General features: G+C 36.9%; 1 protein-coding gene across 1 annotated transcript; it reads right to left on the bottom strand.

The window, feature by feature from the left end:
* Positions 1-17,212: 17,212 nt before the first annotated feature.
* On the bottom strand, positions 17,213-24,670 carry PAX1 (paired box 1). The gene is made up of 5 exons (XM_075200960.1): positions 24,667-24,670; positions 23,668-24,297; positions 22,479-22,621; positions 21,941-22,160; positions 17,213-17,319 (listed from the first exon to the last, which is right to left on the bottom strand). Exons 1-5 carry the CDS (start codon positions 24,668-24,670, stop codon positions 17,228-17,230), a joined length of 1,089 nt encoding a protein of 362 aa, XP_075057061.1. The 3' UTR covers positions 17,213-17,227.
* Positions 24,671-25,766: the final 1,096 nt, after the last annotated feature.

Raw genomic sequence — 25,766 nt, 5'->3', positions numbered from 1 at the left:
ATGCATCCATAAAAGTACAGTTACACATATGTGTAACTACGTAAAATATATATGTTGTAGGAAGATACGGTTAAACCGTTTCATAAGCTTTAAGAGTATCATGTGGTAGAGAAATGCCAATGAACATCATCAACATGATGACTTGACTTGTTAATGTGTTAAATTTTCTAAATAAATATTTTTTTAAATATGGGATCACACATCTACTAACCAATACAGTGCAGTATTCCCACCCTCTGTCCAATGAGAGTGAAGCTACTCTGAATTGATTATTGTGACAGACATTTGCATTGTGGTTGCACAAGGAGCAGCAGAATTAGGGGAGCAATAAATAAGTAAAAGAGGGTTTGTATTGGGGAGGACTTTTTTCTAATAAAGAACACTATTGTGGTGTCTGCTTTTTTTATTTCAGTGTATTTTTCTTTACCGCTAACCTACAGGTCCCAGGGGGTCCTGGACGCCAGGGCATACTGGTGCTTGTAATTCTACAAGCGCCAACATACTTAAGCAGTTTATTACTGCCAGAAGTTGTAAGTATGCGCAATGAGACTATATTTTTACTTTGTCACAATTTTACATGGTGCAAATGAATTTCTGTATAACTCTAAATCAGGTGCAATGTGTCAAACAAAATTATAATGTGATTTTTTTTCATGTTTGCAATATGTAAATTATATCATCAGCTTCTGTGTGGGAACAGAGTATTCACTCTGTATATTGAATTCTCTATGGAGAATGCATCCTTTTTTGGAGTTAAGAATCTTCTAAGGAACATTAATTTGCACAATAATAACGGCAATTCAAATACACTAGTATTTTTTCCTATACTAAATATGAATTTATCATTCTAGTTTCCTTTTTCAAATTTGAGCATTGATTCATCATTTAGCTAATAAGCCCAAAATGTTACTCTGACCACAACTGCTGGTGAAATTACCACCACATAAAGCTGTTTTTTTTTTCTTAATTACTTGGTCGAGACACTATAGAAAACTAAACTTACTTGACACAAGATATGTAATAACACTGATGTTATGCCATTTACTGTACACCAATACGGAAATGCCATGGCCGTAGATACGGCATGATGGGATGGGTGGAATGTAACTTGAAAAAGCAGAATGCTATTTTTAAGTTCTCAATGGTGCACTGTACTCTTAGTACTACATTTAGTAGTCTGATTCACACGTAAAGGAACAGAAGTCTTTCTTTTTTGGTCACACAAACAAGTGTGCTCCCATGTATAGATGAGAAAAGCTTCAGGACTGTTCCTCAGAATATTCTCCTCATTCTGCATTTGTCGACCGACTTTCACGTTTCTCTAGTGGATAGTGGCCTAGGCATTCTCCTTGTTTCTTTGTTTCTTTGTTTTTTGCTATTTTTCTAATCGTTCTAATTTTATTCCCGATTTCCAGCCCTATCTGGCCTGGGATTTAAATATATTTTTATGGATTACTAGCAAAATTGACTCTGATGCTGATGCATCTTCATCCAACTTATTTAGAATTAAAAAATATGTAATGAATGAGACACATTTGTCAGTTGTACTTAACACAAAATAATCTGGCGAAATCATGAGAAAATGTCATTTAAAGAGTTAAAATAGTAATGGAAAGAACTGTGTGAATCCCTTTGTATTTGTGTGCAAGCATGTTTCCTATTATATGAAGGTACAGGAAGTTGTATGTGCTTTTCTATAGGTTGTGTAAGAGTGTGTATTTATTATAGTGGGTAGATGCATGTAAGTGTTATTAGTGTTCTTTTGCCAGTGTGTATGATACTCACATTAGGTATATAGGTGCAGGGCTGCCTCCAGAAATTGCAGGGCTCCTTCCTTCTCTCATCCCACCCCCATTTTTAAATGAATCTCTACCCGACATTTGCCTGCCCCCCTATTCTCTACAGTCACCCTCCATCCCCCGTCCCCCATCCCTGGTTCTATCTAATCCCTGAAGTAGTTCGCTTTCCACTCTACAATCTACTTCTTCTTGCTGTCTCCTTTCGGTTCCTCTCCATTGAAACCATTGTGACGTTAATAAGTACTTGACGTCAGCGACGCTGCAGGGAGCCTCTCTTTTATGTCGCAGCTCTCTGTTCAGAAGTCAGGCGCCTCTCTCTTGGGTAGATGCACATATGGGGGGTTGAGACTGTAGCAGGTGGCAGCAACCGTGGGACCTCCACACCTTGGGAATGGTGGTGGACATGGTGCCGTATCCCTTAATTCAGTACTGAGACCTCCCCCCATATCTCAGGAGCTGCTGTTGCATAGAAATTGAGCCTGCTAAATCCTGTAATTCACTGTGGAGACCCCCTACCCTAATAAATCTGTTTTGGCCAGAGCTGGTGGGGCCCCACATTGCTCTTGAGCCCCATACTGCAGTACTGCCTGTACGCACCTGATTACGGCCCTGTATAGGTGTGCAAAAACAAATATACATTGTGATATCGTCCAGAGTAATTTTTTATATCACAGCAACTGTCAGAAAACACAAGTTTTGCTGTACTAATCACTAGTAAATTTGTCCGAACCCACTAATTAAAGCCTCTTTTCATTGTGAATCCACAATGTCCAGTTTTTTCCATTGTCTGTCAGTCACTTTATAGCAAGTAATGACTTGAAGAAAAACAAAAGTAGAAAAAAAGGTGACAAATGACCATTAAGCCTAAGTGGTGCATCTGTAGATATCAGTCAAGCACATCACATTATAGACTGACTACTAGACATTGTTGGCAGATCATGAAAATTCTAAAACTTTATAATTCCCTTTATCAAATTAGGACTCAGTGGTTTCTTTGAGTAACACCTTAGCAAATGTTGAGCATAAACTATTTTAGTCCTAGCAATGGTGAAAATGCCAATGACTATATGCAGCAGCTGGAGGGTCATGAGGTAGTAGTATTGCAATGCCATACCATGGTCAATGGTGTGCAGATAAGGGATACACCACCAAGTGGGTACTGGTAAAAACGACAACCACATGTTCCTAAGTACATTATACATTAATGAAAGCACTGCTAGTGTCAGTGGTAATGAAGCATTAGAAAGTGCTGCTGATGCATCTTTTTAGTAAGAATTAAAAATATATAATGAATGATACACATTTGTCAGTTGCACATAACACAAAACAATCTGGCGACAATGCCTCACAAAGTGAATTGACATTATACAAGATGTTTAGCCTGCTGTCTTGGGAGTCCGGGAGACCTACCCGGAAATTAAGGACTCTCCAGGCATACTGCAATTCTAATGTTGGCAAGTGAACTCTTAAAGCAGCTATAAGGGGAAACTGCAAAAAAAAAAAGTCAACTATACATGGATATATAGAGTGTTGCAGTCACAACTACATTTCATGCACGGATATGTAAAACACACAGGCTTTGGAAAGAGATCCGCACTTCCTTTAATAACCATGTATTATAACAGCGCTTTATAAAGTGTTTAGACAAGAAACAACCACCTGTTTGGGCAAATTCAATAAATATTTAAGGTTTTAAAAAATTGGTGAGTATATAGGCTACAATGTTATGTTGATTAATAAATAGAAATGAAACATGTTAGATGCTTATATAGGTATTACTCAACCAACTATAATATCTATATTGTTGCTACACACTTTAACATTTTCCATATACATACAAATAAACTGTTTCTAAAAATACAAAACAGTATGTTGCTGGAGAAAACTAAATTGAGGCGTTGTACGTGGGATTAAAATGACATTATTAATATTTTTATCATTTGTATAGCACCACCACATTATGCAATGCTTTCCAGAAAGAATATTGAATCATTCATATCAGTCCCTTCCCCAGAGCTCACAGTCTAAATTCCCTACCATACAAATACCAGGATCAGTTTTGTTGGAAGCTAATAATGGCAGTATGTTTTTGGAGTGTGGAAGGTAACTAATGCACGCAGAGGAAACCCCCATGTACACAGGGAGGTCATACATAATCCACACAGATAGAGCCATGGGGCCCAGCGCTGCGAGGCAGCAATACTAACCACTGTTCCACTGTACTGCCTTTTTGCCAAAGAAGCTGATCTCTGTTATATTCTTTTATCTCTAAATTCAGTTAAAAAATCTGCATAAGAATCCAAAGTGTAGGAAAATAAATATTTGTAATTAATGGTTTGCAAGAACAAAAATTGGAAATGGTCTGGTAAAATGGGATATAGCCATATATTTGATATTTAACTCAAATTTATGGTGTCAGAGACAAACTATGTATGAATGTACTAACACACAAATATACAATGCCTTGTATTGTATTGACATTTTCTTGCAACTATTTATACATGTACATTCTAAGGCTTTACATTTTGTAAATTCTATTCCAATAGAACTTAAATAATTGCGTCTACCTAATCATGACAGTGTACAGCATGGATTACTAATGGTGTTAAATGTACTTAAGAACTGGAACCGGAGTTGTCTACTGGGGATGAGTAAAGTCAGCAAGATGACACAGAAGGTTAAGAACACACACTCACCATGCTAATACAGAGTTCAGTGACACTCAATACCTTTGCAATGTTCATGTCTGTGTTTTTGCAGTGTGCATATTAGTTCATAAACCCTTGGATTCCTTTCTACTCTACCAAGCTACAGTCTACTCTACTGGTGCTTCAGACTTGCTTAACTGGAAAGCAAATGACACAAATTTACACAAATACACAGTTTCTAACATGTTTATGTAATGCTTCATATTGTATAGGGACAATCAATTAAACATATTTAGTTGCATTATTGTTATTATTATTATTCCTCTTTCAATTAAATTTCTTATGTCCCACCTTCATCTACATTGACAGAGAGCTATCTGGACCATGGTTACAGCAGATTGTTCTGGATTCGACTTGGGTGGAAGCTAAGGTTAAGGCAACAGTTATAACCAAGGGCTGGGAATAGAACTAGCAATAAACATATAAAAAAGGGGAGAAGTGTGTTGGCAGAGTAGCTGTTTGCAGGGCTGTTGAGTGCCCCATGGAGCCGCCCCACACTGTCCTGTCAGATGCTACTCCCCCCTTCCCTTCCCTCCTTCCTCACCTAACTTCTTACCTTGTGTGGAGCAGGGGCAGAGCTCAATGTTCTCCTGTTGGGAGCGTGGCGCTAAGCAGTGGTATCATAGGCTCCACCCTCGAGGTCCGTTATCAACACAGAGGAGCAGCAGCTAGCAGTTTCATATGTGAGAAGCTGCTGACTGTTGCCCTTACATGTGAGCGACCATGCACAGTGAGGTAGGTAACAATAAAAATACTGAATGAGTGACATTTTATCATTCATTCAGTGATTTAGATACCTCCTAAACCTGGGCACGACTGCCTAGCTTCACCAATTGGTAGCACCTACACTGGCTTATTCTGTTTAAACAGCCTTTCACTTACCGTCTATATATAAATGGTAACTGCATCTTTCATACATTACAATTAGATTCAACTGCTTCTCTTCAGCTGGGACGGGGGCTTAGAAGCATAATGAATATCTCCAAATATCAAGATATTTTGGCACAAAACCTGCTGGCCTCTGTCAGAACAAGGGAGATGAAGAGCAATTTCCTCTTCCAATATGATATTGACCCAAAGTACACATCCAAGACAACCGAGGAATGGCTTCAGAGAAAGAAAAGTCTTGGAATGGCCCAGACTTCAAACCCATTGAGAAATTATGGGATTACAAAAAGATGACTGTGCAGAGGAGATCCCCTCACAATTTGATGGACATTGAACTCTTTTGCAGGGAAGAGTGGGATAGAATTGCAAAGTCCAGGTGTGCAAAGTTTATAGAGACTTATTCAATAGACTCACTGCTATAGTAAAAGTAGCAGGTGTTTCTGCAAAGTATTAGTTTAGGGGTCTTCACACTTATGCAACCAGAGTATAGTAAGTTTTTTATTTTCCTCTTTTTTTTCTTAAAAATGTCTATTTTTTTTTCACTTGAGCTTTGTTGGTTGCAAAAATCACATTAAAGATGATAAAGGTTTTATGTGATTTATCTTCAAATCTTAGGCTTTACATCACAAATCGCTTAAATTTCAAGAACGGTATTGAATATCAGCCTAATTTCAGTAGCTCAAATGGGAGGTGGTTCAACATTCCTCAAGAACGGTGACTTTCAAAGGCTTCTATTGCAGTGTGAATTACTGGACATATTGTCTTGTATGAACCTCAATGAGGAGCTTTAATATGCTTATTTCTTGTAAAAGAATCATTGACCTATACACCACTGATGTACTATTACCTTACATATATACAATGTGTCAGTAAATGTCATTCACATATTTACAACTTTTGCTGAACTAGTTTGGTTCATATAGTGTTGGGGTGGGTGGGGGAGTTTGTTTGGTGATCACCACTGACCACCAAGCAAGAAATTCTCAATTATGCTATTTTGAGCTAGGAAAAGGGAGGAGGAGGAGGATCTGAAAATGCATCCCTTATCTCTGGCATTTTCAGTACTCATTGTTTAGGGGGTAGGTGGGTGATGTCACACGTACTTAACCTTGTGCATGCACACAAAGGACCTCATTTAGACTCGGGCGCAATTTACACTGAAATCATAAGTGTAAATTGCATCCCGTAATTTACACAGATCTTTAGATCGGTGCAACTTAGAATACTGTGCAAATTGCACAAACACACCTCTTTATCGGCCTTATGAGCCTGCGTGCAAGTGCATCATGCACAGCGCCCTGTAAAGCTGATAATTACATTTTAAAAAAATGTAAAAAAAAAAATTGTTCTTTACCCCCTCAAACAGCACAAGGGTTGGTTATTCTGTTTGGGAGAGGGTGCACGCCTTTTTTTGGTGAAATTATTTTTTACTTTGTTTTTTTAATACATCAAGGCCTCTTACACCAGCTGAAAGCTCCCGCTAAAGATACATCTCCTAGAGACCTATTTGCGGTTCCTTTCAACTCAAAATAGCATGTAAACAGCATGAACACGCCTTTACGTTGCTAGGCTCACCCACTACCTACCCCGTTCCACCTCTCTAACCGCAGAGAGGTGCAAAGGGGAGATCCGTCTCAGTTGGAGTGAAAACTGAGACGGATATTTGGCCAAAAGTGATTTTTGCACTGAACAAATCAGGCCAAAGTCTCCCACTGGAGCACTACAAAACACAGGTCCTAGTGGGCAGTGATCAGTGTGTTTTCTTATAATCCTTTAACTGCAGGGTGAGTGCTTTACCCCTAGGCAGTATTAGGCTGAATGAATGGGATCAGGGCTAAGAAGCCCTTAGCAGTAAAGAGTTAACACTATGAAAGTTTTTTACATGTCAATAATCCACAATGACTATTTACTGTGTCCTCTTGTGAATACATGATAATAATAATGGGCCTGATTCATTAAGGAGCTTAGGCAAGAAATTGATTAAGTTTTCTTACTTAAGTTTTCTGGACAAAACCATGTTACAATGCAAGGGGTACATTTTAGTTTATTTTTTTACTGCACATAAGTTAAATACTAGCTGTTTTTTCATGTGTCACACAGATACTTGATAGCTTATTTGTACACTAAAATTTAAAGTTGATATTTGTGTGCTACATGAAAAAACAGCCAGTATGTAACTTATGTGCAAACTAATAAACTAATTTACACCCTTTACACTGCAACATGGCATTGACCAGAAAACTTAAGTAAGAAACTTACTCAAATTCTTGCCTAACTTCCTTAATGAATCAGACCCAATATCAATAAAAGCTATACCAACTAGGCACACTGGGAGCCGCAATAAGTTTATCTTCATGACTGGTACGTTGTTGTAGGGTTACAACGCTGTACAGAATATGCAGATCAACCAATCATCCATAGCTATGCCTCGCCAAAAGCTACCGTTTTGCCTTTTAAAACTAGGCACAATTACACTAAGGTGACACATGGCATTCTAAGAAGAAAAAGTAACAGTTTTGCTCTGTGCTTATAATCAATTTATATTATTGTGATGAACTTATATTTCTATAGTAATTGGAATTATTTTTTATTTTTGTCACTTTCTCCAAACTGATATCTGAATACTCCATAATTCTTTGCAATGACTGCCCGTTTCATGTTGCTTGAAGACAACAGAAAGGCTCTAGTTCTCCGTAGTGGTGTTCATGCCATCAGTCATACTCCGTATCACTGCTAACTGGACAGTGGGCAGAACATACAGGAAAGTTGTAAAAGGTAGAAGCTTTCTGATAAAAATTTGCAGATAGGCGTTTTGCCCTTTGAATTCATCATCTTGACTGTAAAGTGTTAATCACCTTCAGATAGATGGCCGAATCTGCAATGTGAAACTGATTTAAAACTACAAAGTGAGCACACCATTGGCTTTGCATGTGGATTGCATTCTCATCACAGTAGCAAGGGAGTTTTTCCACTTATCTCTATTGGCGTTGGAAATGAGGTATGAACGTAAATGAAAAACAATAATATCTTCTGTGGATATTGTGTCAATCAATATGTTTCACTTATATGTTATTAGTTAGATTTTTCGCTCTTCTAAAGTTCTTTCTAAAAGTTGAAAAGAGGATAACTGTTTGGGTATGAATAAAGAAAATCAAGTCCTCTGATGTTTTTTCATGTCCTCAAGTTGTCCTCAGTAGGTTTTATAGGAGAGACATTATCAAATATATATACTAATGACCAGGTATGAACATGTATGCCCGTGAAAATTTATTAAAACCTATGGGCAATAGAACAAAATGGGATATTTGTAACAACTGAGACTGATTTGCATATTCAGGGCCTGGTTCATTAAGGAAAGGAATGCAAGAAAAATGAGTAACTTTGCACCTTGGCAAAACCATGTTACATTGGAGCGGGAGGTAAATTTAAAATGTGAGGACAGATTTATAGTTGGGGTAGGGCATGTCCTAGATCAACTTTAAATTTCAGTGTAAAAATAAAGCTCTCAAGTATTTGTGTGCTACATGAAAAAAAAGGCTGCATTTAACTCATGTGCAAAATAATAAACTAATATGCACCTCTTGCATTGTGACATGGGATTGTCCAGGAGAACACTTACTCATTTTTTTGCTTTATTTTCCTTAATGTAGTGTTTCCTAAGCTCAGTCCTCAAGTACCCTTAACAGTGTATGTTTTTCATATCTCATTGCTGGAGCACAGGTGTATTCATTACTGACTGACACATTGTAACAGATCCACAGGTGGTATAATTATAATGTGTCGTCAGTAATGAATACACCTGTGCTCCAGCAAGGAGATATAGAAAACATGCACTGTTAGGGGTACTTAAGGAATGAGTTTGGGAACACTGCCTTAATGAATCAGACCTCCTGTGTTTTGGCCCATCCCAGCTATCAGTTATTGAATGTAAGTAAAGAGAGGTTTTTTTTACTTAGTAGTACATTACTTATCGAACTGATGAGGAAAGTTAGGGCAAGGTTGAACATGGCATATAATATGCTATTTATATGCCTGCATGTCTTTCTTTAATTTGGATCATCATGTCTAAAATATGTTAAATTATAATTCAGGGTTCCACTGTTGCTCCCCACACTGTCCCTAACATGTTCCTCCTCATTAAATTGTTTAGTAATGCTCCTTACAAATTCTCAATGATCATGTCATTATGTATGACATCATTACCAAACAGTAACAATTGTTCACTTTTTTGTCTTTGGTTTTCAGAAACATACATAAGGATACACTGTATTGCCCAAGTAATAGTTGATGATAGCAACAAGTGAGGCATCAAAAGGAAGCTATCCTATTGTTGAATACCACCTGCTTGTACACGTCCCCTTAATGCTCTGTTCTTTGAATATGTGTAGCGACAGCCAAGCAAATGTTAGTAGCTGCAATTTTTTATTCTTTAAAGGGACAGCAAACTTAAAAATTCGATATTTTCCAGTCAGTTTACGCCATGTGTGACAGGTACAATTTAAAATGCAGGTCTTGACTAATGCTTTTTGTATCTGCTTCGGCATATTGCAAAACTGGGAAAATGTGCAAGTTGACATTCGAATATGTTCAGTTACCGTCACTAAAAATAAATGCATGCAAACCACTGCTCACTAAGAAATGTTTTGGGGGATTTTATTGCAGAATAATGCTTCCCCACTGCAGTCAGTTAAATTATAAATAAAAGATAAAGAGCAGATGGCAGAGCTAGATATCATGTAATTGCCTGAGCAACATTGTAGACAATCCTAACAAAATTAAAATGTTGTGACAGTTGTTGACAAAGGAATCTCACTGATTTAAAAAACATTTTTAGATACAGAAGGCAACAGTTAAAGAAGTAACGACCGGACGTTCACACTAGTAAACATAAAAATTCCACATGGGTAACTAGGAATATACAGGTTGGATATATGGATTGTGGGAGAAAAGGCAAGATTACTTCTACTTCATTTCATGTATATAAAAACATGTGATGATCCCTCAAACTTCTTGTAGTCTTGATTTCCTGATACCGCTAATCTTCAGTTTATATATACATTTTTGATTGTTGCTTTCAGCTTCCAATATTATATCCTGAGATGTTTTAATGGTTATACAATTTGGGCTTCATTTAGAGTCGGACGCAATGTGTGTCTAAGACTTACATGAAAGAGTAGTAGTGGGAGTGTGCCGCACGTTGGTACCTCAGCTTGGGTATTATGAGTGGGATGCAACCCTGTTGCATCCCACTCATAATACCTTACCAAGCTGTGACCAGTTCCTGCAGCTAGCTAACTACTTGCGCCACCTAATTCCTGCTGCACTTTTTCAGTCTTGTTTTGATGTGTGTTCCGCCTGCGTCTTGCTCCGACTAGGGTATTTTTTGCGGGTAGACGCCCATAGTATCTGAATTATTCACGATCATGCTACAGAACTCCGTGTTCCACCCTTTCCCCCATACTGAGACGCAAGCTGTCGCAGTGTACACTTGCGTCTGAAAAGCAAACGAAACTGCAGGGAACTGTTGCTTACTGCGCATGCATCATCAGTGGAAATGTGCAGGATGCGCCTGAAATGGACTTTGCGGCCCTTTGTGTCTGTATTTTCTTCACTTTATTTACATTTAGAACATTGGACAGGTGGCAAAAATATCATGTTCAGTCATGCTGACTACTGGATCTTCAGTGACTTCCCACCCAAAGCACTTAGTTGATTGATGAGGCAAGCTATCAAGTCCTTGGAGGAGAGATAACCATGCTCACCTAACAACTCACCAAGAGATGAATGCAGCTAAGACCAATCCTACCAGAAAATGCACCCGTGTTGCAGTGGAAAAAGGATCATACCAGTCACAACTGCAATCTGACCCATCCCAGATGGTATAGAAGCTCTTCATGAAAATTTAAAATGTGTTTGTCTATTCAAGGAATTTCTGGAGCTAACAAACAACGTATTTCATCATCCAGCACATCCCAAGAACTGTGTGTATAGTGGACTACAATTTCTGCCCAGTGCAGGAATGGTCCGTGATGAGGATAGAAAAGAATAGAGACAAGGAATTAGATTCTACTGTTCCTGGTAGATATTGGATGGTCCATGCAAAATAGAGAGCAAATTGTGTACATTGGATCAAGTGTACTCTGGGGCCAAAGTATTTCTACCCTGCCCATGAATTGTAACACAGATAACAGAGTAAATGTAGCAACATATTTCAAAAGAAGATTCATCCTTCATACATGAGGGGTCCCTGTTATATTGGATGGCTGAATCACTTTCCAGTATAAACCATATATTTATAAAAGGACAAGAGGAGAAGTAACACAGAACAATGGCTAAGCCATATTTATCAGTGAGAAAAATATCCACCTATGTCCATGTGTCCATTATTTCTTTCATCAATGTGTAGTAGTCATATTAATTAGTATAGACTGAATATGCCGATTTATTAGTGAATTCAGTAGTGAATTTGGAACAAATCTCAGTGTAGTTTTTAAAATGCTCAATTTGCTCAGTTCTAGAACTTCATGTTGACGTAATAAAAAAAATACTGTAGCAGTAATTAGATAAAAATGTTGCAGTTTAAGCCATAAAATACTTTGGCACTAAAAGTGTGTTACTAATTACATTGTTCTTAATTAAAAATGAACACAGTTGTGACAGGTTTCTGGGGAGTGTGGTTATACAGCTTTCGATCAAGTTAGTCAGGGATGTTGGTGCACTCTAACTTCATAAAGGGTTGTATAGAGGATAATGTAACCTGTGCATTTAATGTTTTAGATATTAGAAGTCGCCAAGGGGCTGGCTGGTAAATTTTAGCCAGGAGGGGTGAGACTGGGCTCAGCAGCCTATTAGAAACATTTTGAAAAAACGAAAAGCAAGTAGCCCAGTGACCCAGCCCAAGGTAGCCCACAATGGGACCGGCCTCAGATGGGGAAGGGGCAGATGCCCCATTTCCACCCAGCTAGCCGCTGTTTATGATCATATAAAGGCCAGAGAAAATATACCTTCACAACGGGAATGGAAGTGGTGACTTCTAATATGCGTATAATTTAAACTGTACCTTAAAACAAAAAAAATATATTTTCAAAATACTTCATATAATAAGTCACGAAAATATATTAGTCAGTGTACTGCGGTAAATGAAGTTATTTTATACGTGGCTGAAAGATTAGAAGGAAGTGATGTAAAGTAAAAGAGGGGGAGAATAATGGGAAATCCTGGTATATTTAAGAATTTACCAATTAAGTTGCAATTTGAAAAAAAATGCTAGAAGCATATTTTGCCTTACTTGATTATGTCTGGATGTAGTTAAGAAAAATCCCTGACCTCACATGACACATTTTGAAAGTATTCTATAATAAAATTGATTCGTACTATGTCATTCATTTTGCACTGTTATAATGTTATGTTGTGCCTGTTACTTCATGTCGGAGAAGGAAGGACATATACGGTAGGAAATAATTCTATTGCTAATAGATCTTTGTAAATTTACATTTCTCATGCATAACCTGCAGATTCTTTTCTTAACCAGCTCAAATCAAAAGATTTTACACGTGTCACTTAAGTCAAAGCACAACTGTGTAGTCAAAGGGTTAACATGCAAAATGACAAAATGACATAACTGACTGATTTTAAACTTATTTTGCACAATAATGTATAGTTATTTTTATTTGTTAATTCTAACCTTAGCTCTTACTTCCAGATGCATTTTATTAAATTATCCTTTTCCCTGCAAAAACTGAAACTTCTTAGAGAAAGCTATGCCAAAATGTATCTTAAACTGAGTAATGGTTACAGGATTAAATGGAAATGTGAAGAATGTTTACATTGTGATGGATCAATAAGAAATAAAGGAAAAATAATTAAATTGATAACTTTTATTGCCTCCTTTCCTCCAACCATAGTCCTCTTCCATCCCCCCACCTCCAAAAAGACCTTTGTCATTTCATATGGTGCATTTCCATGAGAAAATTCTTTATCCATTATTATATGACAGATCATTTTAACAGGATCTGACTTGTGACCATATGTTTAGAAGCTGCTCACCCTATGAAAAGCATGGACCGAATGTGGACTGTCTAAAATAAACTGTATTACAAAGGGAATCACTGACAACGTAATGACATTTTATGAAGTAGTATGAAGAATATCGTTATGAATTCCAATGAACTGTAAAAGAGAATCCAGTGTGTAATGCTCAGAACGCTTTTTTTGCAATCCCAAAATTTTCAATCGTCGAGAAATATGTCTCCTGCAGCTCCTTTGAATTCCTGGATCTGTTCCCCAGTTGCTCAGGAATGGTAGTGCTGAATTGTTGAAGGGTACTTATTATACATTAAGGGCCTCATGCAGAATTTTACAAAATTTTTGCCTAAAATGCAGGCACAAATTGTGCCACAAAAAAATACATATTTTAAAAACATATTTTAAAAGTACGTTAAGCGGGACGCATCTCAGCTGATCGTCATCACTATCAGTTCTTAACTTACACCAGTACAAGATGCGACTTAGCAATCACATGGAGCCGACTGTACCTAGTGCTTGGTTTACATACACAGAAGTAAAAAAAACTTATTATTGTCAGCAAACCTTAAATTTCAGTGTAAAACTAAAACTATGAATTATTTGTGTGCTACATGAAAAAGCAGACAGTATTTTCCTTGCATGCAAAAAAATGAACTAATTTTCAGCCTTTGCATTGTAACATGGTTTTTCCAGGAACAAACGTACTCTTTTTTTTTTGCTTTGCTACTAACTCGGCATCAGGCCCTTTGTGTACAACTCTACAAGAGCCCCTAAATCTCCCAATATATAAATGGCCATAATCAGGGGCGGGCTGGACCGGGGGACAGGGGTGCAGCGGTCCGCTCTGTCTAATGGCTGTTTGGGACGGGCGCTGAAACATCCCCCCCCTCCCCCCGTAGATGCAATACTGGGCGAATACTACTGTCGGCCGCATCACTTGTCACGCGATGCGGCCGGGTCAGCACACAGGCATACGCATCACATGACACGCGATGCGGTCGCGTCATAATGATGCGGCCGCATCGCGTGTCATTTGATGTGGCCGCCTGTGCGCCGCCCGGGCTGCAACCTGCCAGCCCACGCCTGGTCATAATTCAAATAACCAAAGACATTATAACTTTCACACTTTTGACATTATGACAACTAAAAGACATCTAACACTTTATCAAACCCGCAGTTTAATAAACCACCAGTGGTGTTGTTCAGCTATTAAAATTTGCACCTAAGAAAAGATGCATAACAAACATACAGCAAAATAGTAACACTGTGACAATAGCAGTGTTATCAACTACAGTATTCAAGGCGACTTATTTCGTAACAATTTAGGGGGTATAATAATTACTAAACTGCGGGTTTGATAAAGTGGAGATGTTGACTATAGCAACCAATCAGATTCTAGCTGTCATTTTGTAAAATGTACTAAAGAAATGATAGCTAGAATCTGATTTGTTGCTATAGACAACATCTCCACTTTTTCCAACCCGCAGTTTAGTAAATATTCCCCTTAATCTTTTTGAGAATTTGTTATAACAGTGTTACAACGATGACAACTCTCAAACTACAATATATAAAAAAAATAATGCTAAATTATCCCACAGCTATACAACAAAACACAATATAGTGAAAGAAATGAATGACAAGCACATTAAATAAAATCAGAACAGTGGCAAATTATATTAGAAAATGTGAAAAAATGTTAAATAAACACTAATGTTGATGACATTATATTATTTTAATGAAAACAAAATGAAAATGTCAAACACAAAATAGAGTATAAATGCTGTCAAACAATCCTGAGCTGCTTTCTGTGACACCTATGGATGGGTGGATTATTTTACCTATGGCGGTGAATTTAGGCACCCTTGTTGTACTTCTAACTAGTGACGGACTCCTTACATGCTACATAGAGGGTGTTTAAAAGGTTCTAAAAACCAGGACTATATGTACTAATTGTTTCTGCTCAGTGATAATGTCATTCACAACATCATTACCGAGAACTTCTATTTCTTAAAGTCACAATGAGGATCACAACTGCAGGAAGTAGTAGGGAGAAGAATTCCAGAAGAATGTAGGGAAAGTCAATGGTCAATTTTAAATCCAGCCTTGTATATCTGAGAAATGTTGCTTTGAGAACTTAAACCCCTAGCTGCCAGCATATTTAGCATGGTAAAAATAGATTATTGGAATGGATAACTTCTGTTCAGTTTTGTCTTTCTGTGAATTAAATCTGAGTAGGCAAACTAAAAAGGTTTAGAGTGCTGTATTTACACATATATATATATATATATATATATATATATATATATATATATATATACATATATATATATATATATATATAAATATATATGCATATATATATATATATATATATATATATATAAATTTAATTTAAATATTGTCATTATTATTATTTTTCCAATCAAGAAATACAAAAAGAGTTCTTAATCGCTTCTGTTTGACATTGATGTAATGCACACAGACATGATCACTAAGCATTTGCTGCTAAACAATTTAGTATGTGATGAAAAATTAAGTACATCGTGGGTAAAGACAGATGTCATTTTTAAATGAAATGTAGTACAAAAACATTTTGCAAAACTACTTTTCTACTAATAAAAATCACACACATACGGAAAGGAAAGATATAAAAAAAATCTTAGTAATCAATTTATTTTAATAACAAATTAACCTTCTACGTCTGTCTCCTCAATACTGCACAGAAAGTCTGCTGTGTCCCTTACCTGCAGAGTGATTTACTAAAGACACAATGAAGATTTTCTATTGCTTTAACTTTCCCCAGCTTGGCAGATCTGAGTTTGCCTCTCACTTGTCCAATCAGGTGTGGGGAAAAAAACAGTCATAGATTTTTTTTTCCACAGCTGCTTAGAGAGGTCAGAGGAGTATTAAGATCTGTTGAACTAAAAGCTTTATTAAACCACCCCCATTAGTGTGTTCACCACCACAACAAAGGGTCTGTTAGCCCTATCCTGCTCTCAAACGCCAGCACAATGTTATTTCTTTGTTTTCTTTTACTCTTTGTTTTTTAAGAACCTGACTTCATCTGGAAGTGAAAATGGACCCAAAAACTGGGTTGACGTTTACTTGCCCCAGTAAATCACATGAAGAAGTTTATTTAGATATTTTGAACCTGAATCATGCTGTCATCTTAACCTGAGTTCCATTTGACCAAGTAAAATAGCATAGAATAATACAGGGATCATTGTCTTAAACCATTTATTTACGATATTTATGTTTATAAAAATATAAAATAGAATGCTGTTATTTATTTTGTACATTTACAATCTAGGATATACAATACACTCGCATAGATTGTTTCACATCATACAGTTTATTCCAACCATTTGGAAAAAAAAATTGAAATATCCCCCTAATAAGCGTTAAATATCAGTGTCTAGAACCAGCAAGAAAAAAAATCCTGTTGCCAATGCAGATTGTCTATTAGACAGAAAATTGTGTTAATTAGAGGGAATACAATGACACATGAGGGAAGAAGAGGGTAGAGAGCAAATAATTGGGTGGTGAGATGGACTTTCAGCATTAGCCTCATTTTTCCAAGGTAAACAGTTCATCCAATCTCCATATCGTTCCTCACCTTGTCTTGCTTTTGTTAGTCCTCTGTGAAAAAGTCTTAGTCATTGACTGTGTGTGGACATGTCCCATAATCCACCTTCTTGCCACCGTAGGAACCAACAAGTTTAACCTCAGAGTGTTAGACTGAATTTATTCCTCTGTAGCCACCATGCAGTCTAAGAAAAATGTCTTCAGTGAATTGATAAGTGTTTGTTAAGTTGATGAAGCTGGAATTGAAAGTCCATGCACGTTGTGCAAGGCATCATGGTGTTTAATGATGGGACTGGTTGGCTTTCTGTGCATAACTGAAAGAATATGGAGAAAGAGCAAAAGTTTTAATGTAACTCATTGCGGTCGGACGAAAGTAAACCCTTGAAAACAAAGAGATGTATAAATGAGAGAGACCCATATAGCAGAATTTACAAATAACATTACGACTGATCAATGTTTGGACAGAACACAATTGAGCAAGTTACATTGCTTATTTATAAATATGAACATATTTTGATGTTGCCGTTTTTAAATTGTTCTGCAGCCTTGTTAAAATGGGCCTAGAACATATTTCACCATTGACAATACCATTATATTTAGTAATGTATCTACTTATGCATTTGTCACTAAACCTGTTTTAGTGCTGAAAGTAAACTGCTGCAACAATAATGATTAGTTGATGCTAGAATTAAATTTGTTGCCATTACATCTATACAGCAATAATATATATCTAAATACATGCAAATTAAAATTGACTTGTTTTAAAAACATATTGATAGATTTACTGCAAATAGTATATGTTGGGGTGAATGAATGGATATTCTTGTTTCTTTTTTATTTATTTATTTAAGTCTATTTATTTGAAAAATTATCCAGATTAGCAGGAAAATAGAGGGAGATGCCAGAAAGAGAGAGGAATATGTGCACATGGATAGAGATGTAGTTTAAGGAGAGATCTGAGAGTGATGGAAAAGAAGACAGAACATAATGGAGACTTTGGACAAAAAAGTGTGAAGGGAATGGAGTAGGGAATATAGGGTATTTTACAGAGGGAAGAAATGATAGGGGAATGTGGGAAACATACATAAGAATACAAAGAATAATAGACAGGTAAGGAAATTGTGTGATTGGATAAAACAGGCTAAAGCTTCCTGTAGCTCAACATCTCTTGTGGAGCTACAAGTCCCAGCGTGCATTGCCAGGATTAGTGGCACTTGTATTTGTACAACTGCTATAAAGCCATGGGTTTATTAGTAAGGTAGTGTATGATTGAGATGGGGCAGATTTTATGCAGTTTTATAGGCATGTATTTAGAAGGTTACATACAGATGCTGCGACCTAACTATTTTACATCTAAATGTCAAAGACTGATTTGCATTTTGCTTACATATTACTTAATTACAACTTAAATAATCTTGGTATTATTTCTAAGTGCCAGAATAATATTTTAATTATGTCAATTCATGTTAGCAAATCAAAGAAGTTACTAAATAAATGATGCAGTAATTATTTCATTTTCTTTATATAAATAGTGAAATATAGGGCTAATTATGGTGCATTTCACCTTTGTTACTCTTCCATCAGTGCAGTATAAATAACATCCTACGCCGCACAAGAAACACACTTTTTTAGTTTCTCACTGGTACTACGGTATTTTGTAATGGAAATATAAAATATACAGTCTAGAAGAAAGTTTTATCATATGAACCCGGCGAGAGAAACGCTTTAATTTACTATTACTGCAAATGTATACATATAATAACAAGTAACTGTTATAATATATTTTATATAACGATTGCTTACTGTATGTTTTCTTATTTTGTGCTTTATACGTTTACTGTACTGTATGCGATTGTTGCATATTTATTTTTATTTTTTTCTTCAGACTTAATTGTTTTCAACATGACAAAAGCCTCAGTAACCATATAGTATAAGCTAAATTAAATGACAATATTATTTCTAAGCAGACTTCAGTTTTGCGCCCCGAGATATAGCTCTCTAACAACACACAGCTTGTGCTCCCATTTATTGCAGCCAGTGTGTGATCCTGATTTATTACACCAGTTAGAGCTTAATGCACCATTTTAAACTAACGCAACAACTATGAGATTATTCTACCTGGTATTCAGATAACACATACATGCACCTGCCTCTTACTGTAACGTTGTGTGTACGTAATATTGTGTTAAAACACTAAACTAAACTAAACTACAATGTATGCCCTGATGGTTACAATGCTCATATTTGTTCCTCGTGTGTATCAAGAATGATAACACTGTCCAAGCCGAAGACTTTCTGGCTGGATTCAAAGCATCTGATTCTTATAAAATGTTTCCAAATCATAAAAGAAGAAAACATGTTTTTATTTCACATATCTAGTACAAAGAGGTCTTTTAGCGTAGTTTTATAGAGCAGATTGTTTATTGTACGCTTCACTATTGTACATTAGCATGATCGGCCATAAAAAGACACTAATGAGCATAATAAAAATTACATCATGAGATGTGTAGTGTTCTGTGAAATATATCACAGTCAGATTATGTTCACCATGTGGTGGTATCTGCTATGTATAATCTGAGCAGTTTACAGTGTTAGTAGACAAGATAACCTGTGCGCTCCAGGAGTTGAACTACAAATTCCAGCATAATTTTTACTGGCATTGTGTAAAGATAATCCCAGTTCCACAAAAACAGAAAGTAACAGGTTGCTGCCTAAAATATTTTGAGCTTTGTTTATTTAGACGTTTATTGATTTACTTAATTACTTTAAGTATTTGTTTTGATTTTTTTTCGTTTTCTTTTATTGCACTAGAAATTTCGCCTTTGTTTGGATTTAGAAATATATTATAAATCTGTTATTCACTGGCTGGATTATCATGCAAAATTATAGATGGATTGTAAATTATGAATAAGTAAAATATCGGATACATATATTAGGGGTCAGTTTCAAACGACATTTTAGGAAATATTGATGTTTAAAAAGTGGAAATAGCTTTCAGTGGTTAATGTGTAAATCGGGTAAAAGGGGTAGGTAGTAGATTGCTAATAGAAAAATTAAATAATGCACTTGTAAATCGCAATATAAGAGAATACGGCGGGTTGAAGGGAATAGTTGTATAGGCGCAGTGTAAGTACATCTGGGATAGCAGACTGTGTCATCTGTTTTCACAGACCGCATCTCACAAGCAGTGAACAGGGAAACTGCACCCCGGGGAGTAATAGTTTGTCACAGAAAATATATTATACCAGTCACTTGTTTATTTTGCTTGTTAACCACATTTCTTTAAAACCGCATATTATTAAAATGTATTTCGTAAATTCGCAAGAACCATATGGAACATCGGAAGTCTGGAAATGATAATTTATATGCCACAGTATGGAAAAATGACAAATCAGTTTTAAAAGGGTTTTTTTTGTAACCTATCATTGCGTTATTGTAACATCTGCTGCTTCTTTGCAAATGAAACCTAAATAAATTGCGCACTTTAAATATATATTTGTCCTAGTGCAGTTGTTTTTTTTTTCGTCTCCAATGCTATTATGTATGTTGATCTAACAGAGGGCACGTATTGAATTTCGCATTACAAAATGTTTAATAACGATCGATTTGAATTAAATATCTATATACATGCTAAAATTAAAATCAAAAATACAAATCTAATATATAAATATGTGTGGTAATTTGTGTACTCCCCTAATGTTCTGGTCAATTGTAAACATACAAGACTTCAGATTTATATTAAAAATAGGACTGTAAATAGACATGTTGCACACACAAAAAATAACACACATATATAACTATTTATATATATATATATATATATATATATATATATATATATATATATATATATATATATATATATATATATATATATATATATATATATATATATATATATATATATGTAGCCCAGCACCATAAATAACAGGTATCTAGTATTACTTATGTTGATAACTTATCAAACTCTTACACAAACACAGACACACACACACTCCCTTTTTGTCCATATATCCATATATCTGTCATCCTCCCTCCTTCTCTCCCACCCACTCATCTTTCCTTTTATCTCTCACCTCTTTCTCTTCTTTCTCTCTCTCTCTCGCTCTCTCTCTCCCTCCCTCTCTCTCTCCCCTTTTCTCCCCTTCCTCTCTCTCTCCCTCTCTCTCTCTCTCTCTCTCCCTCCCTCCCTCTCTCTCTCCCCTTTTCTCCCCTTCCTCTCTCTCTCCCTCTCTCTCTCTCTCTCTCTCTCTCTCCCTCTCTCTCTCGCGCGTGCTCTCTCTCGCTCTCACTCCCCTTCCTCTATCTCTCTCCCTCTCTCTCTCCCTCTGTCTCTCCCCTTCCTCTCTCTCCCCCCCCTCTCTCTCTCTCCCTCTATCTCCCTATCTCTCTCTCTCTCTCTCTCTCTCGCGCGTGCTCTCTCTCGCTCTCACTCCTCTCTATCTCTCTCCCTCTCTCTCTCTCCCCCCCTTCCTCTCTCTCTCTCTCTCTCTCTCTCTCTACTTTCGGTCTCTCTCCATTTCTCTCGCCCTCCCTCTTGTCTCTTTCATTTTCCTACACTACTCTGACTGAATTTAAGAAGGAAAAAATGATCTGGTTATGTAAATATTCTGTATGTGATAGAAGGAATTTGAAAGGAGAGAGCATACATAAGGAAAGCGTAAACTGGGAGTTTGTTTTGGTAATGACAGTGAAAAATCTTAATCTATAAATCTTTGCCTTGAAAGGAGACCCGCATGCATCAAAAAATAAATTGTTCAGGTCTTAAAACAGGCCATCCAGAAAGCAGACCATTCTGTTCCTCAACACCCTCTGCTTCAGAAACCTCTTATTTATTTTTGCAGAACTCGGCAACCTCATTTTAACTGCCCCCCAGTCAACCATTTACATTATGCAGCTGAAACAGTGCTCTCATTTTTCATTCTGTTTGCATACCTTCCCTGACTGGGTGCTTGAATGTCATAGGGGCTGCGATATCTCCTCCATGTACAGTCACGCTTGGGCCATGATGAGCAAGGGGATTGCCTTGTGTCTGCCAATGATGTCCTGGGGTAACATATCCAGCTCCTGGTCCCCCATAAACCCCATACTGGTTGGTAGAAGGGTAGGTGCAGGCTTGAACAAAGCTACCCACAGTAGAAAGACTTGAGGCAGGCTATAACATGGACAGTGTGGGTGGGAGAGAGAAAAAATATAAGGCAAGATCATTAACACAGTTCAGCTCTTATCATTAATCTCACCTGTCTTCCAGGTGTTTTACTTGGAAAAGGGGTTTAAAACGGCCATTGTGCACCAGCCAAACAATAAGGCCTAACTAGTCCGCACTAGGCTGTGACTTGCAATAATTTTCAAAACAAAGGGACTGCTCAGAATTTATATTAATGGTGCTTCCCTGCAGTCTGAAGTAGTGGACAACAATACAGGATAGAAGATGCATAATGAATGCTAACAGCTGAAAGCTATTGCAGCGTACCTGTGGATACTTGATGTCAGGGTCTACAGCAGATTTATCTAGTCCGTTCATGTTCTGATTGGCAGCAAACCCAGTTCTGTTAACGCTCGTCCACTCTTCCATTTTGGGGGAATACACAGAACAATCTGCGCCTGCAATCGCGCCTAAATCAATAAACAGTGCAGTCAATCTGGAAATCTACACAATAATATTCCACTACCAATAATAATACCCTGTCGGTGTTTCTTAATAGGTTTTTTTACGTGTTTTTAATTTGTAAAATTCAATTAAAGAGCAAACAATAGATCAATAACTTTGTTCAATATCTGAGTGAACTTTTAATGAAACTGCTATAAATCTGAGAGATATCATATTATTTCCATGTAATATCACGTATTTAATTTAAATTAAAATGATCATTACTATACACATATTTGTAGATGCATGATTTTTAATTGTGAGTGTTTTCTAAAACATTTTAAAACTATATAAAATCCTTTAAAACTATAATAAAAAAGAAATCTATCTATCTAACTCAATGATGTATATGCACTAAATTGTATTCTGAAATATATTACACAAAATATACAAAATATAGACATCTACAATTTTTCCCACACAAAATTAATAACACCATAATTTATAATTATATTGGATACTGTATTTCCATACAATTTGCCTTCCTTTTAAGGAAGAGTGGGAGAGATGTTGTTAACGATTTTTTATGTCTTTATTTGTTTGTTTTACAGAACTGTTACTTACTACTTAGGCTTTAGAATAGTTATTTTAATACTATTTTTTTTTCTTCTGTGTTTTTATATTTAACCACAAGTACTTATACTTAAAACTTAAAGTATTTGTTCTCAGTTGAGACAAAAACAACTAGACGTCATTAGTAGCAAGATGTTGGCATCTTGTCTCTCAACAGTGTGTAAATAATGCACAGGTAACTTGTAGAGATCCATCTACCCCATTATAGCCCTTATAACCACAAACACCATTCAGAAACTTGGGTTAAAAATGTTAACATTTTCTCAATTAATAGAATATAGTTCATGGTTAAGCATACTTTAGTGTATATCCCAGGGGAAAATCATATATACTTATTCTCAAAAACCACACTCAGACATTATTTGCTGTAATGAACCCACGCTTGACAGCAAGTCTGTTGTGTTGACACCGAGTCTGTTAGTACTTTCCACCAACTCACCTGTTTGTTCCATAAAGGTGCGGATGCCTAAGATGTTGTTGACAGAGTGAGCTGATGGCCAGGACCTCGCAATGCTGACATGTCCAGTTGGCATATGCACTCCCGGATGATGGCTTCCCATTTTAGTTGAGCCAGGTGATATCGGGTTTGGATAGGGATACTGATAAATGTGATTATATGGTAATGATGATTGTGATGTCTGCTTGGAGCTTTCATATTGACTAGGCTGAGATAGGTTCCCAATTTTATTCCTCAAAATCCTACTTATTGAACTTACAGAAGGAACATTGTACTTGTCACAGACGTTGTCAGCCAGCAGTCTGTCCCTGATCTCCCAAGCGAAGATGCCCGGGTCTCCTTGTTTGTACTCCCTGATGTGCTTTACCACGTTAGGAGTGGTGACTCTGGGCTTGCTCCCTCCAATAGCCCCGGGTAGGATGGAGCCTGTTTCGTTGTATCTCGCCAGGATTTTGCTCACACATCCATGAGAAACTCGTAACTGCCTGCTAATATCACAGGGTCGGATCCCGAGCTGGGCCAACTCCACTATCCTGAGCCTGATGGCATTAGGTAGAGGTCTTCCGTTGACAAACACACCGCCAAGTTGGTTTACTTCTCCATAAGCTTGCTCTGCATGGCACAGATATATATTATGTAAATGTATGCCTGACATTTCTACGCTCATTGCTATACATGCACATTCCTCCAGATTCTCAGAAAACAACTGGCAGCGGACAAAACCCCCAAGCACACACGTCCTGCCAAGAGGCTATGCTAATATAAACACAGAATAGTCAGACAGCAGTACTAGTCTTCTAAAGTATACAGCATTTGCGGAAAATTCAGTAACAAATAAATAGTAGGTTTACTATGTGTGCCGTGCGTCAATGTGTGGCTGTAAAAAATCAAATGCGCTCCTCACGACGCACCTTCCTCTCTCTCGCTCTCTATCTATTCTGATATGCTCTAATCAATCAATTTATTATAAAGATCGCTTACCCATGCCGCAAGGAGAGTATCAAGGAAACTTCTACACAGAAAAAAAGGAAACTCAAACAGATGTAACCCAGAGATACATGGAGGGAGAGAGAGCCCAGTCTTCTCCAATGAGCTGGATGAGGAGGAGTGTTCTACAGTTAGAGGTACTTCCTTTCCAAACTGCAATCTTTAGTGTTTGCACAGCAACTGCACATGCAAGGGAACAAAAGCAAAAGGTGATCTTCATCCGATTAGAGAGAATTACTGCAGTTATCTTAGTGGAGTTTGCTCAGATCACTTTGACGTGTCTTCCACGTCAATCTTGGTGGTCAGGCTGGAGAAGCTACTGGTGACATCTCATTGGTTCCCGTCATCTTAAATAGGCAGAGATTTTCTTCCCAGTCCATTTTACCCATTCCGGTCTAGTGTAACCCTAGCTCTCTCTCTCTTTTGCTGGAATGTCTCAATCTACTCATCCTAAAACAACACTAACTGCCATCTTTAAAACCTTTTATACATCCATGGCAGTCCTATCCATCATTTCTCTTTTCAAGACCATTTTCTTTAAATGCCCAGACACGAGTTGAGTATTTTTTTTTTCTGAGCTGGTAAAATAATTGACACTGATCTTTTTTTGACCTTCATCTTTAACATACATTTTATATTCACACAGTTTACAAAGCACATTTTTGTTGCTTTCAAAACTGTGCTGTCATCTGGAAATCATTACACTGTATATGCTCTTTGAATTGCAAATGAAGACTTGCAAAAGTAAAGCAATTTTCTTTTTTTTTTTTTTTTAAAAATCGTCACATTTAGTGCTACATAATTCAGCTGGATGGCACCTGTTAAAATACAGTGTATAACAGGAAAGCAGCTTTATTAGCAATCGTGCATTTTCCGGACACATGGTTAAAATATGTATGGGTTGAAACTCATCTAACTAAATGTAGAATAAATGAGTGCAGCTAATGCAGTAGAAAATGTGATATGTTTTGATCCAACTAACAGATATACAATTTTCCCACGTATCTAGCTAGGGGTTTATCACAATCAGATAACAAGCACGACAGGTAGGATGTTTACACAGATCAGGTGGCAAGTGGGTATTCATTATCTCC

Source organism: Mixophyes fleayi, chromosome 3 (genome assembly GCF_038048845.1).
Source record: "Mixophyes fleayi isolate aMixFle1 chromosome 3, aMixFle1.hap1, whole genome shotgun sequence".
Taxonomy (NCBI): Eukaryota; Metazoa; Chordata; class Amphibia; order Anura; family Limnodynastidae; genus Mixophyes; species Mixophyes fleayi.
Note: the sequence above shows the minus strand (reverse complement) of the source record. Positions and strands in the feature narration are given on the sequence as shown.

What these genes read in the sequence shown, in the direction of transcription:
- PAX1 (XM_075200960.1), bottom strand. An exon ending in CTGACATCAAGTATCCACAG is followed by an intron (nt 22,161 to 22,478) that starts GTACGCTGCAAT and finishes TCCATGTTATAG; the next exon opens with CCTGCCTCAAGTCTTTCTAC. An exon ending in CAAGCACCCAGTCAGGGAAG is followed by an intron (nt 17,320 to 21,940) that starts GTATGCAAACAG and finishes ATATTCTTTCAG; the next exon opens with TTATGCACAGAAAGCCAACC.